Source organism: Oncorhynchus clarkii, chromosome 11 (genome assembly GCF_045791955.1).
Source record: "Oncorhynchus clarkii lewisi isolate Uvic-CL-2024 chromosome 11, UVic_Ocla_1.0, whole genome shotgun sequence".
Classification (NCBI taxonomy): domain Eukaryota; kingdom Metazoa; phylum Chordata; class Actinopteri; order Salmoniformes; family Salmonidae; genus Oncorhynchus; species Oncorhynchus clarkii.
Window position 1 is genome coordinate 26,749,318 of NC_092157.1, and position 18,464 is coordinate 26,767,781.

General features: G+C 51.4%; 1 protein-coding gene across 1 annotated transcript in view; it reads right to left on the reverse strand.

Moving 5' to 3' along the window:
• Nucleotides 1-18,464, reverse strand: part of LOC139420415 (MAGUK p55 subfamily member 7-like) — a 267,762-nt gene that overhangs the window by 84,937 nt on the left and 164,361 nt on the right. The window contains exons 8-10 of the mRNA XM_071170496.1: nucleotides 5,561-5,642; nucleotides 3,517-3,602; nucleotides 1,503-1,577 (exon numbers count right to left, since the gene is read on the reverse strand). Coding sequence (XP_071026597.1) covers nucleotides 1,503-1,577; nucleotides 3,517-3,602; nucleotides 5,561-5,642 — 243 coding nt within the window. The remainder of the gene's footprint in view (nucleotides 1-1,502; nucleotides 1,578-3,516; nucleotides 3,603-5,560; nucleotides 5,643-18,464) is intronic.

The window sequence follows — 18,464 nt, forward strand, 5'->3', positions numbered from 1 at the left end:
TTGGAGAATACAGGATACAGCCAGACGGGAGGATTTTCAGTTAAAACAGCCACCTAACCTTACAAGCAACTACATTTATAGTACACATAAACCTACAAAACAAACAAATCTCACATTCACACCAACACATACATGATTGTTACTGTGGGCAGGACAGGAGGAACTGGAATCAAACATGGATTGTACAATAGTACCCACAAGATCCTATCAAACCCTCCCATTCAACCTAGCCATTCCTCTGCCTATATACCATAGATTTCCCATTGAGTTGTTGAGGAATGTGTCGACTCCAGGAACCATATTGATAAAGAGTAGGAGTGCTGACAGTGTTGGGGAGTAGTGAACTAACTACATGTAGCTTGCTGACAGTGTTGGGGAGTAGTGAACTAACTACATGTAGCTTGCTGACAGTGTTGGGGAGTAGTAAACTAACTACATGTAGCTTGGTGACAGTGTTGAGGAGTAGTGAACTAACTACATGTAGCTTGCTGACAGTGTTGGGGAGTAGTTAACTAACTACATGTAGCTTGGTGACAGTGTTGAGGAGTAGCGAACTAACTACATGTAGCTTGCTGACAGTGTTGGGGAGTAGTGAACTAACTACATGTAGCTTGCTGACAGTGTTGGGGAGTAGTGAACTAACTACATGTAGCTTGCTGACAGTGTTGGGGAGTAGTGAACTAACTACATGTAGCTTGCTGACAGTGTTGGGGAGTAGTGAACTAACTACATGTAGCTTGCTGACAGTGTTGGGGAGTAGTGAACTAACTACATGTAGCTTGCTGACAGTGTTGGGGAGTAGTGAACTAACTACATGTAGCTTGCTGACAGTGTTGGGGAGTAGTAAACTAACTACATGTAGCTTGGTGACAGTGTTGAGGAGTAGTGAACTAACTACATGTAGCTTGCTGACAGTGTTGGGGAGTAGTTAACTAACTACATGTAGCTTGGTGACAGTGTTGAGGAGTAGCGAACTAACTACATGTAGCTTGCTGACAGTGTTGGAGTGTAGTGAACTAACTACATGTAGCTTGCTGACAGTGTTGGGGAGTAGTGAACTAACTACATGTAGCTTGCTGACAGTGTTGGGGAGTAGTGAACTAACTACATGTAGCTTGCTGACAGTGTTGGGGAGTAGTGAACTAACTACATGTAGCTTGCTGACAGTGTTGGGGAGTAGTGAACTAACTACATGTAGCTTGCTGACAGTGTTGGGGAGTAGTGAACTAACTACATATGGTATGTTTTTTCATGAAGTAGTTTGGATGTCGTGAAATCATTTTTCAAAGTCATGCGAGTTGAATGAATTCAATTTTTCTTAGGGGTTGATTTAGCGTAGCTTAACTTCTTTCAGTGTGAAGTAATTGGTAGTTTGCTAAACTACATTCGCAACACTGAGATACTCTGAAAGTCTTTGTGAATATGGGGCCCAGCACTAGAGGCAGTGAGCAGTGTAACCCGATCAGCATAATGAATACGGCAGGACAGCAGCAGGACCTTACCTTCGGCTCCTTGCTTGGCATCTCCTCTTTGATGGCTGGTATTAATTTAAACGTAATGGCCCCTTGGGACTGGGACTGAAACACAGACAACCGAGAGAGGGAGAGAGAGAAGAGCGGGAGAGAAAGAGAGAGAGAGAGAGAGAGAGAGAGAGAGAGAGAGAGAGAGAGAGAGAGAGAAGAGCGGGAGAGAAAGAGAGCGATAGAGAGAGAGAGAGAGAGAGAGAGAGAGAGAGAGAAGAGCGGGAGAGAAAGAGAGCGAGAGAGAGAGAGAGAGAGAGAGAGAGAGAGAGAGAGAGAGAGAGAGAGAGAGAGAGAGATGAGCGGGAGAGAAAGAGAGCGATATAGAGAGAAAGAGAGGGAGTGAAGAGAGAGGGGCGGTAATTAAGTTTCATTGTAAATAACTCAAAACCCAATAAGCCTCATCCAATGAGAAAGCTTTAACCTGAGGAACAGTTTACTTTTCAACAATTAGGAGAGGATGACTGCTGGGGGAGTGGAGGGAAGAGGAGAGGATGACTGCTGGGGGAGCGGAGGGAAGAGGAGAGGATGACTGCTGGGGGAGCGGAGGGAAGAGGAGAGGATGACTGCTGGGGGAGCGGAGGGAAGAGGAGAGGCTGACTGCTGGGGGAGCGGAGGGAAGAGGAGAGGATGACTGCTGGGGGAGCGGAGGGAAGAGGAGAGGATGACTGCTGGGGGAGCGGAGGGAAGAGGAGAGGATGACTGCTGGGGGAGCGGAGGGAAGAGGAGAGGATGACTGCTGGGGGAGCGGAGGGAAGAGGAGAGGATGACTGCTGGGGGAGCGGAGGGAAGAGGAGAGGATGACTGCTGGGGGAGCGGAGGGAAGAGGAGAGGATGACTGCTGGGGGAGCGGAGGGAAGAGGAGAGGCTGACTGCTGGGGGAGCGGAGGGAAGAGGAGAGGCTGACTGCTGGGGGAGCGGAGGGAAGAGGAGAGGCTGACTGCTGGGGGAGCGGAGGGAAGAGGAGAGGATGACTGCTGGGGGAGCGGAGGGAAGAGGAGAGGATGACTGCTGGGGGAGCGGAGGGAAGAGGAGAGGATGACTGCTGGGGGAGCGGAGGGAAGAGGAGAGGATGACTGCTGGGGGAGCGGAGGGAAGAGGAGAGGATGACTGCTGGGGGAGCGGAGGGAAGAGGAGAGGCTGACTGCTGGGGGAGCGGAGGGAAGAGGAGAGGATGACTGCTGGGGGAGCGGAGGGAAGAGGAGAGGATGACTGCTGGGGGAGCGGAGGGAAGAGGAGAGGATGACTGCTGGGGGAGCGGAGGGAAGAGGAGAGGATGACTGCTGGGGGAGCGGAGGGAAGAGGAGAGGATGACTGCTGGGGGAGCGGAGGGAAGAGGAGAGGATGACTGCTGGGGGAGCGGAGGGAAGAGGAGAGGATGACTGCTGGGGGAGCGGAGGGAAGAGGAGAGGATGACTGCTGGGGGAGCGGAGGGAAGAGGAGAGGATGACTGCTGGGGGAGCGGAGGGAAGAGGAGAGGATGACTGCTGGGGGAGTGGAGGGAAGAGGAGAGGAGAGCTGCCAAGAGGATTCTGGTCCTAAAGCAACCACTGCTTTTAACAGGTCCCAGTCTACCAATTCCAAACCATCTTTCTCTTTCCTCTCCATCTCTACCCAGAGCTGATCTGAGGACTGTGGCGGTGTGTGTGTGTGTGTGTGTGTGTTTGGAGCGACTACAAAGCCCCCTACAGGGACCCCTCCCTGCCTGTCTCTTCCAGGGGGAGTATGTGGCCCAACATACCCCAAACAGAGGCTGTTCCTGGGCCTGCTGGTACAGCCAGAGTTTAGCTTAGCTGTCAACACAGATGAATCATAGGGACATGGCCGCCCAGTGAGGATGAGTTAGGAGGAGAGAGTCCTGCCACTACAAACAAGACTGTAAATCTCTATAGCTGCAGGGCCCCGGCACCGAAACACAACTATAAACAGCAGGTCAATGATAACATACACACACAAGCATGGACTAAAACACACACAGACAGACACGCACACACACCAGAATGTGGATGATTTCATCTGGCTTCTTGTCATCCACAGGAACCCCGTTCACTTCCCTCAGCACGTCGCCTACATGGATCAGACCTGGGACAGGGACAAGACAGGGGAGAGAGAGGGAGGAAGAGAGAGAGGGAGGACGAGAGAGAGAGGAGAGCAAAATAGAGAAGACACGGACGGACACAGAGACATAACACACACTGTACAGAGTGCACACAAACACAGCTATAGACACACAATAGAAAATACAGACCTACTAATAGAAATCCTTTGGAAGTTAATATCAGACTAAACAATAAGTGTCCACTACATTTTAAACTGAGTATAATGAATGTGTGAGGTTGTATTGCTTTAGTAACAAACACAGCTTGGGGGGGGGGCAGGTTGTTCACCTGGCTCTTCTTCAGGCTGGTATTAGTGATTATTGGGCACGTATGCAGCAATACACTTTACAACAGAGAGAGAGAGAGAGAGACAGAGAGAGAGAGGGTGGAGAGAGAGAGGGTGGAGAGAGAGAGGGTGGAGAGAGAGAGAGACAGAGAGAGAGGGTGGAGAGAGAGAGGGTGGAGAGAGAGAGAGACAGAGAGAGAGAGGGTGGAGAGAGAGGGTGGAGAGAGAGAGGGTGGAGAGAGAGAGAGAGAGAGAGAGAGGGTGGAGAGAGAGAGAGAGACAGAGAGAGAGAGGGTGGAGAGAGAGTGAGTGAGAGAGAGAGACAGAGAGAGAGGGTGGAGAGAGAGGGTGGAGAGAGAGAGAGAGACAGAGAGAGAGGGTGGAGAGAGAGAGAGAGACAGAGAGATAGGGTGGAGAGAGAGAGGGTGGAGAGAGAGAGTGGGTGGAGAGAGAGAGGGTGGAGAGAGAGAGTGGGTGGAGAGAGAGAGAGAGAGAGAGAGAGAGAGGGTGGAGAGAGAGAGTGGGTGAAGAGATGGAAAGAGAGAGAGAGAGAGAGCGAGTGGGTGGGTGGAGAGAGGGTGGGTGGAGAGAGAGAGAGGGTAGAGAGAGAGTGGGTGGGTGGAGAGAGAGAGAGAGTGGGTGGGTGGAGAGAGAGAGAGAGAGTGGGTGGGTGGAGAGAGAGAGAGAGTGGGTGGGTGGAGAGAAAGAGAGAGTGGGTGGGTGGAGAGAGCGAGAGAGAGACAGACAGAGAGAGACAGAGAGAGTGGGTGGGTGGAGAGAGAGAGAGTGGGTGGGTGGAGAGAGAGAGAGAGAGAGAGGGTGGGTGGAGAGAGAGAGAGAGAGAGAGTGGGTGGGTGGAGAGAGCGAGAGAGAGAGAGAGAGAGAGAGAGAGAGAGAGAGAGAGAGACAGAGAGAGTGGGTGGAGAGAGAGGGAGAGAGAGAGTGGGTGGGTGGGGAGAGAGAGAGTGGGTGGGTGGAGAGAGAGAGTGAGAGAGGAGAGAGTGGGTGGGTGGGTAGAGAGAGAGAGAGAGAGAGGGTGGAGAGAGAGGAGAGAGAGAGAGAGAGAGAGAGAGAGAGAGAGAGAGAGAGAGAGAGAGAGAGAGAGAGAGAGAGAGAGAGAGAGAGAGAGAGAGAGAGAGAGAGAGAGAGAGAGAGAGAGAGAGAGAGAGAGAGAGAGAGAGAGAGAGACAGAGAGAGTGGGTGGAGAGAGAGAGAGAGACAGAGAGAGTGGGTGGAGAGAGAGAGAGAGAGAGAGCGAGAGAGAGTGAGTGGGTGGGTGGGTGGAGAGAGAGAGAGTGGGTGGGTGGAGAGAGAGAGAGAGACTGTGGGTGGGTAGAGAGAGAGAGAGAGTGTGGGTGGGTAGGTAGAGAGAGAGAGAGAGAGAGAGAGAGAGAGAGAGAGAGAGAGAGAGTGGGTGGGTGGAGAGAGAGAGAGAGCGAGAGAGGGTGGAGAGAGAGAGAGAGAGGGTGGAGAGAGACAGAGAGAGTGGGTGGGTGGGTGGAGAGAGAGAGAGAGAGAGAGAGAGAGAGAGAGAGGGTGGGTGGGTGGAGAGAGAGAGGGTGGAGTGAGGAGAGAGAGAGAGGGTGGGGGGAGAGAGAGAGTGGGTGGGTGGTGAGAGAGAGGGAGAGAGGGAGAGAGAGACAAATATAACTAACCACTTCTGTCTGCTGCTCCACCTCTCATGATCCTGGCGATAAGGATGGCTCCTGTGTGCTCATCACGCTTTATTGTAGCTCCCTGCGTCAGACACACAAGGAACAGGTCAATAGATGAAGTATCATATGAAGGTTTATTTTTTGTTGTTCTTTTTATATTTTACCCCTTTTTCTCCCCAATTCTGTTATATCCAACTGTCTCATCGCTGCAACTCCCGTACGGACTCGGGAGAGGCAAAGGTCGAGAGCCGTGTGTCCTCCGAAACACAACCCAACCAAGCCGCACTGCTTCTTGACACAATGCCCAACCCAGAAGCCAGCCGCACCAACGTGTCGGAGGAAACACCGTACACCTGGCGACCGTGTCAGAGTGCACTGTGCCCGGCTCGCCACAGGTGTCACTAGAGCGCGATGGGACAAGGACATCCCTGCCGGCCAAACCGTCCACTAACCCGGACGACGCTGCGCCGCCCCATGGGTCTCCCGGTCGCGGCCGGCTGTGACAGAGCCTGGACTCGTACCCAGAGTCTCCAGTGGCACAGCTGGCCCTGAGATGCAGTGCCTTAGACCACTGCGCCACTCAGGAGGCCATCATATGGTGTTACACGTGTACCAATATCCAGAGATTCCATCATGAACGTCCAACAGACATTTTCTGGTCAACCATCACTTCCAACCTGCTACACCTCTCTATGATTTCCAATCCAAACCCCACTTCAATCAACCACTGGGGTGAATCCCCTTACTGGTTGACATGAACGCCACAGCACAGGCTGCACAGTACAGTCCAAACCTTACCCGGCATGAACCTCCATCCCGGGACCATGTCTGTCTGGACCAGCCCATGCCTGACTGAAGGAAAAGTGAGGCCCTAGCAGATAGTTAACCTTCAGCCCTGTAGCCTCAGCAGACATCCAGACACCGTCTCCCTCTCTCTCTCTCTCTCCAGACACCCTGTGTTTTCACTGTCGTCTTTACTGCCCCATAGCTGAGACCAGGACACAGAGGGCATGGGGAGAGACATCCAGACACCGTCTCCCTCGCCCCCTCTCTCTCTCTCTCTCCAGACACCCTGTGTTTTCACTGTCGTCTTTACTGCCCCATAGCTGAGACCAGGACACAGAGGGCAGGGGGAGAGACATCCAGACAGGATATAGAGGACAGAAGGGATGAGGTTTCAGTGCAGCCAGTGATGCGTTTACCAGGGCTACTCTCTCTCCCTCTCTTCAGCCAGCCAGAGACAATGGGTCCAGGGTGTGCCAACAGCCAACCCGCCCCACCCTTCCACAAGCAACTTATCGGCAGAGTGCTGGATGGTGGACAGACGCTGGCACACAGCGAGACGAGAGACGACGAAACCTTTTTCGATTCCCGGCCAAAGCATTGAGTGTCATCACCGCCAGCCTATCCGACCGGACAGCGCCAGACGGGTAACGGCTCCGTAGACGTGTTGTCTAGGCACATAGTTACGAACTAGAAAGGAGTCATCCCTCGCTCCTCTCGTCTCTACCTGTTATTCACATCATCTTCAAGACTGTTATTGTTTCTGTGAAAGAAGAGGCTCCTTTTTCTCCACGGTGTGTGGACTGTGCTTCGTTTCAAACTGTCCAACGAACTGCCATGTTGTTCTAACCAACTGCTACTAGGGCCTAGCCAGGGGGACTCAGAGACGTCAATGACGAGGCGGTGGCCAACCAAACGTCCTTCCGTTTAATTTTTCTTGGGCGACCTACCTAAATATAGTACCTCCATAGGTCCAACACAGGCAGGAGTGTCATGGCTGACAAGAAGCGCAGAGAGATCACTGGTTTCTTCCACTAAATTACCACGTCACCCTCACCGTTTTCTCAACCTGTTCCCTCCTAAATGGTTTTCTCCCCCAATAATACTTTTCTCAAGGTCCTTTCCTCTGTGTGACGTTGAGTTAAGAAGACGAGATGGCGGCTGGTCTTGATGGAAAGAGCAGAGGCCCTTCCTTTAACATGGGGATAAGACCCTCCTCAGTCAGAGATCTTCACAGCTTTTCCATTTCATCAAATAGTTTGTCCAATTATGGTAATGAGAGGTTTTGGTAGAAGGAAATCAGAGGAGGGGTGGAGAGGGCAGAACACTGTCAAACCCTGGTGTCAAGGTCACAGCTAACCCCTTACAGAGACTATAAACAGCTGAAACATGATGCAATAGGAGAGGGAGGGAGAGAGATGAGGAGGAAGGGGGCACCAGACAGAGAGAGGGCAGAGAGAGAATGAGAGATGGAGAGAGAAAGCAAACAGAGAGAGATACAGGTCTGTGTCATTTCCCAGAGCAGTGTCCAGACCGTAAGGGGCGGAGGGTGGCAGCTCTCTGCTTTTCATCCAGTTGGGATGTTTTTGTCAGTGTGTTGTTGGCTGGGGGCCAGGGCTGTGATGGATGTTTCTGTCAGTGTGTTGTTGGCTGGGGAACTGTGATGGATGTTTTTGTCAGTGTGTTGTTGGCTGGGGGCCAGGGCTGTGATGGATGTTTCTGTCAGTGTGTTGTTGGCTGGGGAACTGTGATGGATGTTTTTGACAGTGTGTTGTTGGCTGGGGGCCAGGACTGTGATGGATGTTTTTGTCAGTGTGTTGTTGGCTGGGGGCCAGGGCTGTGATGGATGTTTCTGTCAGTGTGTTGTTGGCTGGGGGCCAGGACTGTGATGGATGTTTCTGTCAGTGTGTTGTTGGCTGGGGGCCAGGGCTGTGATGGATGTTTCTGTCAGTGTGTTGTTGGCTGTGGAACTGTGATGGATGTTTTTGTCAGTGTGTTGTTGGCTGGGGGACTGTGATGGATGTTTTTGTCAGTGTGTTGTTGGCTGGGGGACTGTGATGGATGTTTTTGTCAGTGTGTTGTTGGCTCGGGGACTGTGATGGATGTTTTTGTCAGTGTGTTGTTGGCTGGGGGCCAAGGCTGTGATGGATGTTTCTGTCAGTGTGTTGTTGGCTGGGGGCCAGGACTGTGATGGATGTTTTTGTCAGTGTGTTGTTGGCTGGGGGCCAGGACTGTGATGGATGTTTTTGTCAGTGTGTTGTTGGCTGGGGGCCAGGGCTGTGATGGATGTTTTTGTCAGTGTGTTGTTGGCTGGGGGCCAGGACTGTGATGGATGTTTTTGTCAGTGTGTTGTTGGCTGGGGGCCAGGACTGTGATGGATGTTTCTGTCAGTGTGTTGTTGGCTGGGGGCCAGGACTGTGATGGATGTTTTTGTCAGAGTGTTGTTGGCTGGGGGCCAGGACTGTGATGGATGTTTTTGTCAGTGTGTTGTTGGCTGGGGGCCAGGACTGTGATGGATGTTTTTGTCAGTGTGTTGTTGGCTCGGGGACTGTGATGGATGTTTTTGTCAGTGTGTTGTTGGCTGGGGGACTGTGATGGATGTTTTTGTCAGTGTGTTGTTGGCTCGGGGACTGTGATGGATGTTTTTGTCAGTGTGTTGTTGGCTCGGGGACTGTGATGGATGTTTTTGTCAGTGTGTTGTTGGCTCGGGGACTGTGATGGATGTTTTTGTCAGTGTGTTGTTGGCTCGGGGACTGTGATGGATGTTTTTGTCAGTGTGTTGTTGGCTGGGGGACTGTGATGGATGTTTTTGTCAGAGTGTTGTTGGCTGGGGGCCAGGACTGTGATGGATGTTTTTGTCAGTGTGTTGTTGGCTGGGGGCCAGGACTGTGATGGATGTTTCTGTCAGTGTGTTGTTGGCTGGGGGCCAGGACTGTGATGGATGTTTTTGTCAGAGTGTTGTTGGCTGGGGGCCAGGACTGTGATGGATGTTTTTGTCAGTGTGTTGTTGGCTGGGGGCCAGGACTGTGATGGATGTTTCTGTCAGTGTGTTGTTGGCTGGGGGCCAGGACTGTGATGGATGTTTTTGTCAGTGTGTTGTTGGCTGGGGGACTGCGATGGATGTTTTTGTCAGTGTGTTGTTGGCTGGGGGACTGTGATGGATGTTTTTGTCAGTGTGTTGTTGGCTGGGGAACTGTGATGGATGTTTTTGTCAGTGTGTTGTTGGCTGGGGAACTGTGATGGATGTTTTTGTCAGTGTGTTGTTGGCTGGGGGCCAGGACTGTGATGTATGTTTTTGTCAGTGTGTTGTTGGCTGGGGGCCAGGAATGTGATGAATGTTTTTGTCAGTGTGTTGTTGGCTGGGGGACTGTGATGGATGTTTTTGTCAGTGTGTTGTTGGCTGGGGGACTGTGATGGATGTTTTTGTCAGTGTTGTTGGCTGGGGGACTGTGATGGATGTTTTTGTCAGTGTTGTTGGCTGGGGGACTGTGATGGATGTTTTTGTCAGTGTGTTGTTGGCTCGGGGACTGTGATGGATGTTTTTGTCAGTGTGTTGTTGGCTGGGGTACTGTGATGGATGTTTTTGTCAGTGTGTTGTTGGCTCGGGGACTGTGATGGATGTTTTTGTCAGTGTGTTGTTGGTTCGGGGACTGTGATGGATGTTTTTGTCAGTGTGTTGTTGGCTGGGGGACTGTGATGGATGTTTTTGTCAGTGTTGTTGGCTGGGGGACTGTGATGGATGTTTTTGTCAGTGTGTTGTTGGCTCGGGGACTGTGATGGATGTTTTTGTCAGTGTGTTGTTGGCTGGGGGACTGTGATGGATGTTTTCGTCAGTGTGTTGTTGGCTGGGGGACTGTGATGGATGTTTTTGTCAGTGTGTTGTTGGCTGGGGGACTGTGATGGATGTTTTTGTCAGTGTGTTGTTGGCTGGGGGACTGTGATGGATGTTTTTGTCAGTGTGTTGTTGGCTCGGCGACTGTGATGGATGTTTTTGTCAGTGTGTTGTTGGCTGGGGGACTGTGATGGATGTTTTTGTCAGTGTGTCTTTTGTCAGTGTGTTGTTGGCTGGGGGACTGTGATGGATGTTTTTGTCAGTGTGTTGTTGGCTGGGGGACTGTGATGGATGTTTTTGTCAGTGTGTTGTTGGCTCGGGGACTGTGATGGATGTTTTTGTCAGTGCGTTGTTGGCTGGGGGACTGTGATGGATGTTTTTATTAGGTTTCATCGATAAGGAGGGAGGAATGCATATGATTCCTGGTTCACCTCATTGTGAACTCAGCTGAGACACGGTAGGAAAATGAGCTCTCCTTGATAAGAGTAGTGCAGTCATCAGCCAAGTCATCAGACAGACTACTGGAGGGGGGTTAGACAGCACAAGCAACCACCCAACAGGGGCCAGCAGGGTGAGGCCCATTAGGAGGGGAGGAAAGAGGGTGAGGGGAGGGAGGGAAAGAGGGAGAGAGAGTAAGAGATAAAAAGAGAGAGGGGGGGGGTGAGACTGGGGGATAGGTCCTCTCCAGGAGGGAGACATTAGTGACGACTTGTTTACATCAACTAACACCGGGCTGTTGAACTAATGAGCACTTCACGTATAGTAATCTCTTTGACCCGCTCTCTGATCGTTTGAGAGTTAATGACCACCTTTTCCCTCTTCCACAGCAGTCCACACGTCCTCCTCCTTACCTCCCACCCCTCCCTCCTTACCTCCCACCCCTCCCACACATCCTCCCTCCTTACCTCCCACCCCTCCCACAGCAGTCCACACGTCCCCCCTCCTTACCTCCCACCCCTCCCACAGCAGTCCACATGTCCCCCCTCCTTACCTCCCACCCCTCCCCCTCTCCCACGACAGTCCACACGGCCTCCCTCCTTACCTCCCACCCCTCCCCCATGGCAGTCCACACGTTCTCTCCCCTAACCTCCCACCCCTCCCACAGCAGTCCACACGTCCTCCCTCCTTACCTCCCACAGCAGTCCACACGTCCTCCCTCCTTACCTCCCACCCCTCCCACAGCAGTCCACACGTCCTCCCTCCTTACCTCCCACCCCTCCCACAGCAGTCCACACATCCTCCCTCCTTACCTCCCACCCCTCCCACAGCAGTCCACACATCCACCCTCCTTGCCCCCCACAGCAGTACACACGTCCCACCTCCTTACCTCCCACCCCACCCCCACGGCAGTCCACATGTCCACCCTCCTTACCTCCCACCCCTCCCCCTCTCCCACGACAGTCCACACGGCCTCCCTCCTTACATCCCACCCCTCCCCCACGGCAGTCCACACGTCCCCCCTCCCCCACGGCAGTCCACACGTCCTCCCCCCTAACCTCCCACCCCTCCCACAGCAGTCTACACGTCCTCCCTCCTTACCTCCCACAGCAGTCCCACACGTCCTCCCTCCTTACCTCCCACCCCTCCCACAGCAGTCCACACGTCCTCCTTCCTTACCTCCCAACCCTCCCACAGCAGTCCACACATCCTCCCACAGCAGTACACACGTTCCCCCTCCTTACCTCCCACCCCTCCCCCACGGCAGTCCACACGTCCCCCCTTCTTACCCCCCACGGCAGTACACACGTCCCCCCTCCTTACCCCCCACCCCTCCCCCACGGCAGTACACACGTCCCCCCCTCCTTACCTCCCACCCCTCCCCCACGGCGGTCCACACGTCCCCCCTTCCTTACCCCCCAACTCTCCCACACGGCAGTACACACGTCCCCCCTCCTTACCCCCCACCCCTCCCCCACGGCAGTACACACGTCCCCCCCCTCCTTACCTCCCACCCCTCCCCCTCTCCCACGACAGTCCACACGGCCTCCCTCCTTACCTCCCACCCCTCCCCCACGGCAGTCCACACGGCCTCCCTCCCCCACGGCAGTCTACACGTCCTCCCCCCTAACCTCCCACCCCTCCCACAGCAGTCCACACGTCCCCCCTCCCCCACGGCAGTCCACACATCCCCCCTGGTTACCTCCCACCCCTCAAATTGTCCCTCTCCCACGGCAGTCCACACGTCCTCGCTACATCGTTCCAGGGCCTCAACAAGCTGTGCGCCACATGGAGAGGCTGGTACACTTCATTCCCTATTTCCTGGGCCAAATGGAGCTGTTCTGTAAGCAGGCTAACAGACCTGACCTGCTTTGGAAGTACTAGGAGAGGTAGAGTTTTGGGATAAATGTTGTAACCCAATGGTCACCTTAACCCTACCTCCCCAGCCTCCCTGTTCCGCTGATGCCCTGTGGTTAACTCTCATCGACAGCACTGACGCATAGCTCCTAATGAGCAAATACATAAACAGCCCTGAACCAAAAGAAGCTCTGGCTTCAAACACTGGGACGGGTGCATACAAGCGCACACCCACAAACACAGAGTAGGGAATTCACTAGCCTGCATGGGGCCTCTCCTGAAGCTGCTAACCTGAGGATGGCTGCTCTGTTCATTAACACAGACCCATCAGCACTCGCTGGCACATGGAAGCCATTTGGGAGAGTTGCGGACGAGCCAAGGAGAGTTTAACTCGAGCCAGGGAAACGGTGGTGCCCGGGGGTTACCTGAACGCAGGCCAGCCAAAGACTGACTAACAGTCAGACAGACATAGGCCTAGGCTGCATCCCAAATGGCACCCTATTCCCTATATAGTGCACTACCTTCGACCAGGACCCTATGGCATCTGGTTAAATGTAGTGCACTATATAGGAAGTAGGGTGCCATTTGGGACACGACTAGACAGGCAGTAGGACTTAAGGGTTATGATTGATGTTGGACAATCACAAAGCCTGATGAATGAGCTACACTAGTAAGTAGAAGGGCCACCACTTAACCATCAAGTGACTGGCTAAACCTCGTCATTCTCACCAAATAGATAGCTTAGTTAGCCCAAGAGGAGGGAAACATAAGGAAGTGTCTCTTTTTGTGTGTATTTTGTTTTGCTTTTCGCCCCTCACCTCCCTAAGAGTCTTCCGACTCGGGGCGAAGGTCTAAAAATAGGCATTACTTATAAGAAGCGAGCGAGCCTCTCTCCGATAAATGATATGTTGGAGAAGTTAGCGATGTGGAATCGTCCTGGTGGAATCAGCAGTGCTTTTAGGTCAATTACTCATCAGTAAGTAAGGTGATCCTCTGCTCTCCCCCTGATCAGCTCCATATGGGAACCTCTGCTCCGACCACTATTACTATATTTTGAACACATAAAATGTTTCTGATCGTTATTGTAGGCCCGGCCAAAACTCAATAGCTTAATCTCCGCGGTGTGATGAGAATTGGAGAAATATTCATCCATATCAGACTGTTAGTTATATTCTCTCTCCGAGGCTCTGTGAACGGCCGTATAAAACACACATGCAGAGCGAGACAAGGTTGCCGTATTAAGTACGTGATGACAAATGGCTCACACTTTACATATTCACTCAACTTTTAGAAAGAGGAAAGAGAGCGGGGCTTGGGGGGGACAATCTGGATTGCCTCACGGTATATAGGAGGCGAGCGTGCATTTCTGAGCGCGAGCGTGCATTTCAACATGCGCTGGAGCCACGATAGAGTGGGGCAGGGGCCAGGACAGTTACTGCTGCAGTAGGAGAGACCTCAACCCTCTGCTCAACACACGTCAGTCAGGACCAGAGCCTACTGGCTGGCTTAGGTTTCAGGGGGCTGGTGGCTGTGGCCCAGGGCAGAGAGACTGAGGTAGGGGCCAGGACAGTTACTGCAGCTGCAGACATAGGGCTGGATGGCTGGGTGGGCCTTCAGGGGGGTAAATAATTATTGGGGATTAAGTATAGGTGCTGGGGGGCCTGGACTGTTATAGCAGCAGTAGGAGAAGCAGCAGGATAGGCTTCAGACCTTAGCACAGCACACTGGGGCTGGGTGTCTGGCCTGGCCATGGTGGAGAAACAGAGGACAGAAGTCATCTTATCCAGCCCTAACCCTGCCTGGCTGAGGCTTCAGGGCATCTAGGGTATACGATTGGGGATTGGGAATAAGGGCTGGGGCCAGGGCCATAGGATCTGCTGGCTGGTTCTTCAGCGGTCTGGTATCTAGAGCTGGGATTGGGGCTCTGGCTGGAACAACAGGACTGGTGGTGTGGCTGGGGCTTCAGGAGTCTGGGTGTGTGGCCTGGTCATAGCGGAGAACCAGAGGGGATTCTCTTACCCCCCCCCCCCCATCAACCTGCCAGCAAAAACAAGCAGGCGTCTCCATTTCACACACACACATCCCTCAGTCCGTAACAACCACTCATAACATTGTCTGAGCCTGTGGCATTCAACAAATATTATTTTTCCCTGCAAATTGAACGAGACAAGAAAAAACAAATGTGAGTGGTCGGGCCAGTGGGCGAGAACGTGTTTTGACATGATGTCACTTAACAGCAAATTGTAACGGCGACAATAAACTCTCACTTTGGCTCGGCAAGTCCGCTACCTGCCACCATGTTGACTGAAGTATTTAGGATATAAATACAAATGTAGTGGAAACCACATGCTAGCATTTTGCTCTCACCAGATGTTGACTGTGGAAAATAGAATCACAATGGAAACAAGGCCTCCTGGACATTAAAACGCAATTACCTCCAATCATATCTCTAAAAGTGTGCCATTCAGCCTTACGTCAGACAGATGGCATATCACCCCCATTACATATAGGACCATTCAGAAACAGAGCCAACTGAGCATTTATGAGGCCTTGCATACTTAATCCCAGAGAGGAAATACAACGCATCGTCTGAAAAACTAAATGAATGAAAGAAAGTAAAGTGATACTCAGGTAATACAGTAATGAATGTATGTGGTCATGATTGAGAAATTAACTTTGTAATTCACTGTGGTACTCCTACATTATAATACAGAGCAGTAGACCATTCACTGTGGTACTCCTACATTATAATACAGAGCAGGAGGTCCTTCACTGTGGTACTCCTACATTATAATACAGAGCAGTAGATCATTCACTGTGGTACTCCTACATTATAATACAGAGCAGTAGATCATTCACTGTGGTACTCCTACATTATAATACAGAGCAGTAGATCATTCACTGTGGTACTCCTACATTATAATACAGAGCAGGAGATCATTCACTGTGGTACTCCTACATTATAATACAGAGCAGTAGATCATTCACTGTGGTACTCCTACATTATAATACAGAGCAGGAGATCATTCACTGTGGTCCTCCTACATTATAATACAGAGCAGGAGATCATTCACTGTGGTCCTCCTACATTATAATACAGAGCAGTAGATCATTCACTGTGGTCCTCCTACATTATAATACAGAGCAGGAGATCATTCACTGTGGTACTCCTACATTATAATACAGAGCAGGAGATCATTCACTGTGGTACTCCTACATTATAATACAGAGCAGGAGATAATTCCATCCTCTCTGGGTGACCTGTTGCAAGCCTCTCCACTGGTTTTATTAAATCACTTGTGATTACAACTAATAATAACCTACGCAGAGAAACTCGGGCTAAAATGTCCTCTTTTATTTCCTTAACCTTGCTCTTGACCTGGGAGTGCAATTAACAGGTATTATGAGAAAATGGAAAATTGCAGGTCATTATCATGATAATTCCAGGGAGGAGTCGGACCTGCCAGATAGTCTGTGTTGGAGTCTGTCCTGGGAAAGACGGCTTTCAGTTCATTTGTCTTACCCTCCTCCTCCCCATCCACATATTGTTAATGTTAGATAGAGTCATTACACTCTCTGAGAAAACCTATTGGAGCAGACCCACCTCAGCATTTCAGCTGTTCAAGTTGAGTCTGAATCCAGGTTTCACAGTGTGTGAGAGTCAGCATGCTCTGCGGGTTGCTATTTCTGTCCTGAGTGTGTGTGTGTGTGTGTGTGTGTGTGAGACAGTTATCGTGTCTCTCTCCCTCGCACTCTGAGATTGTTTATTGTTTTCTTCTGAAACTCTCCCGGAAGGAAAACATCACTTTCACATGTCACCTCTCATCTCCATACGTTGCCTGGGAATCCCCAGAGAGAGGTCGCCTGGAGCGCCGCACAGGGACAGGCAACAACGCGCACATTCACCACCACACCTCCCGCTCTCGTAACGCCGCGCGGACGGGACACTGACGCACGGGGCTTGGAACAGGCTTTGGGGAGAGGGAAGCAACCAGATATTATACAAACAAGATGGGAAAGAGTGTTCAAGAGGCCTGAAACACTTCTAGGCGTTTAAGATTACCGATGATAGGGAACGCTTTCAGTGAGCCTTGAGATCTATATGATAATGCGGTTTCTGTGATGTAGGGAGATCTGAGGCTGTGTGTGGATCACTCTCCAGACTGGCATGAGCTAGGTCTGATCACATCATAAGACACACAGAGAGAAGTGACCTTGACCTCTACAGCTGACATGTGGTGTGTCTGGCTTTCTATCAAACACTCAACCAGCCACATAAATCACCCAATCAGATGAAGTTACAATTTTAAAAAATTATGAAAGTTAATAGGTTGGGGTACTTGGTTAGAAAGAATGAGTCAAAACTGAAAGTACAGATCTGACATCTCAGATCCAGTCTACAGTGAGTGGGGACACACACAAACTACTGTTACAAGTTCCAAATGTAATAGGCTTTGTGTAAAAGAGAGGAGGGCGCGTGCTCTACCACCATGGAAGCAAACACTCCATCCACTTTCCACTGCCAGTTATAAAGAAATACACGTACAAGTGATCAAATCCAATAGCATCATCAAACCAGAACGGCCCAGACGTTTCCTCATGTTTTACACTCTAGAACATTCTAGAACAATCCATCTTCCTCACAGAGATCCAAACCCACAGCTAATCCATCAAATGAAAGATGCATGGGTTTTAAAGCACACGGCTCGATCTGTAAAACACTAACATGTGTCCCGCCTGCCTCCCATAATATAATCTAATGCTCCATTAATCTCAGTGTCGTTACCAACGACTTGATTGTCACACGCTAATGGAAACAGACAACAAAGGGAACATCCTCATACCTCGTTTTAAACGGCTTCAGTGTCATTATGTACGCCTTTCATTGACTAAATAGTTGAAATTAACAAAAGCTTGTCTCAAAATACATTTTGTACGTATTTGTTGTGCACCGCAGTCTCCAAGCCAAAGGTATTAAGAGTCTATTGCGAGGCAGACAGATAGAGAGAGAGAGAGACACAGGAGGGAGGGGAGAGAGAGAGAGAGAGAGAGAGAGAGAGAGAGAGACACACACAGGCCCGAGAAAGAGAGAGAGAGACACATGCCCGAGAGAGAGAGAGAGAGACAGGCCCGAGAGAGAGAGAGAGAGAGAGAGAGACAGGCCCGAGAGAGAGACAGGCCCGAGAGAGAGAGAGAGAGAGAGAGAGGAGAGAGAGAGAGACAGGCCCGAGAGAGAGAGAGACAGGCCCGAGAGAGAGAGAGAGAGAGAGAGGGGGGGGGGGGGGGGGGGTGACATCTTGAGTATCTGAGTCTCTGCACGTGTTTACAGACTGACTCTGAGAGTCAAATGACGAAGAGATGAGACAGGCGGAGGGATCCAACAGCTCTCATGGTGCCAGAATGGTGAAGTGAAGGCTGAAGCCCAGATGGAAAATCATAGTCTGCCTTTTGACATACCAATATCTGATTGTGATGCCAGTCATTCTCTGGTTCCTTCCTGGAAGAACAGAATGTCATGTGTGCAGTAAGGTCTGATCGGCAGCAATCTAAAGCAGTAGGGGTGATCGAAACGCTCAGCAAAAATCAACATAGTTCAGTATTTCAGAATTCTTAACGAGGAGCCCAGCTGATCCAGTGAGAGTGGGTGGTCAGGAGTTGCATTGATTAGGTACAGGGCAGAGCCAACTGGAATGGCCGGTCACTGACATACCTAGACATTCACGCAGGAGATGATGTCCACAGTATGGAGGGTGTTTTCCATCGAGTTGCACCCACCATGGCACGGTCACTCTTGATGGGAAAACCCATCCACTCATGCAAGGGGGAGAGAGAGAGAGAGAGAGAGAGAGAGAGAGACATTGATCCTGTCGGGTTCCTGGCTGGGTGTTTTGACAGCTCCTAATGATGCCTAACAAACTGGGAATGGAGGGTCGAGTGTCTGGAGGTTTGGACGGCTGGGCCGAGTGAGGGGCATGATGGAAAGATGTGCGTTCC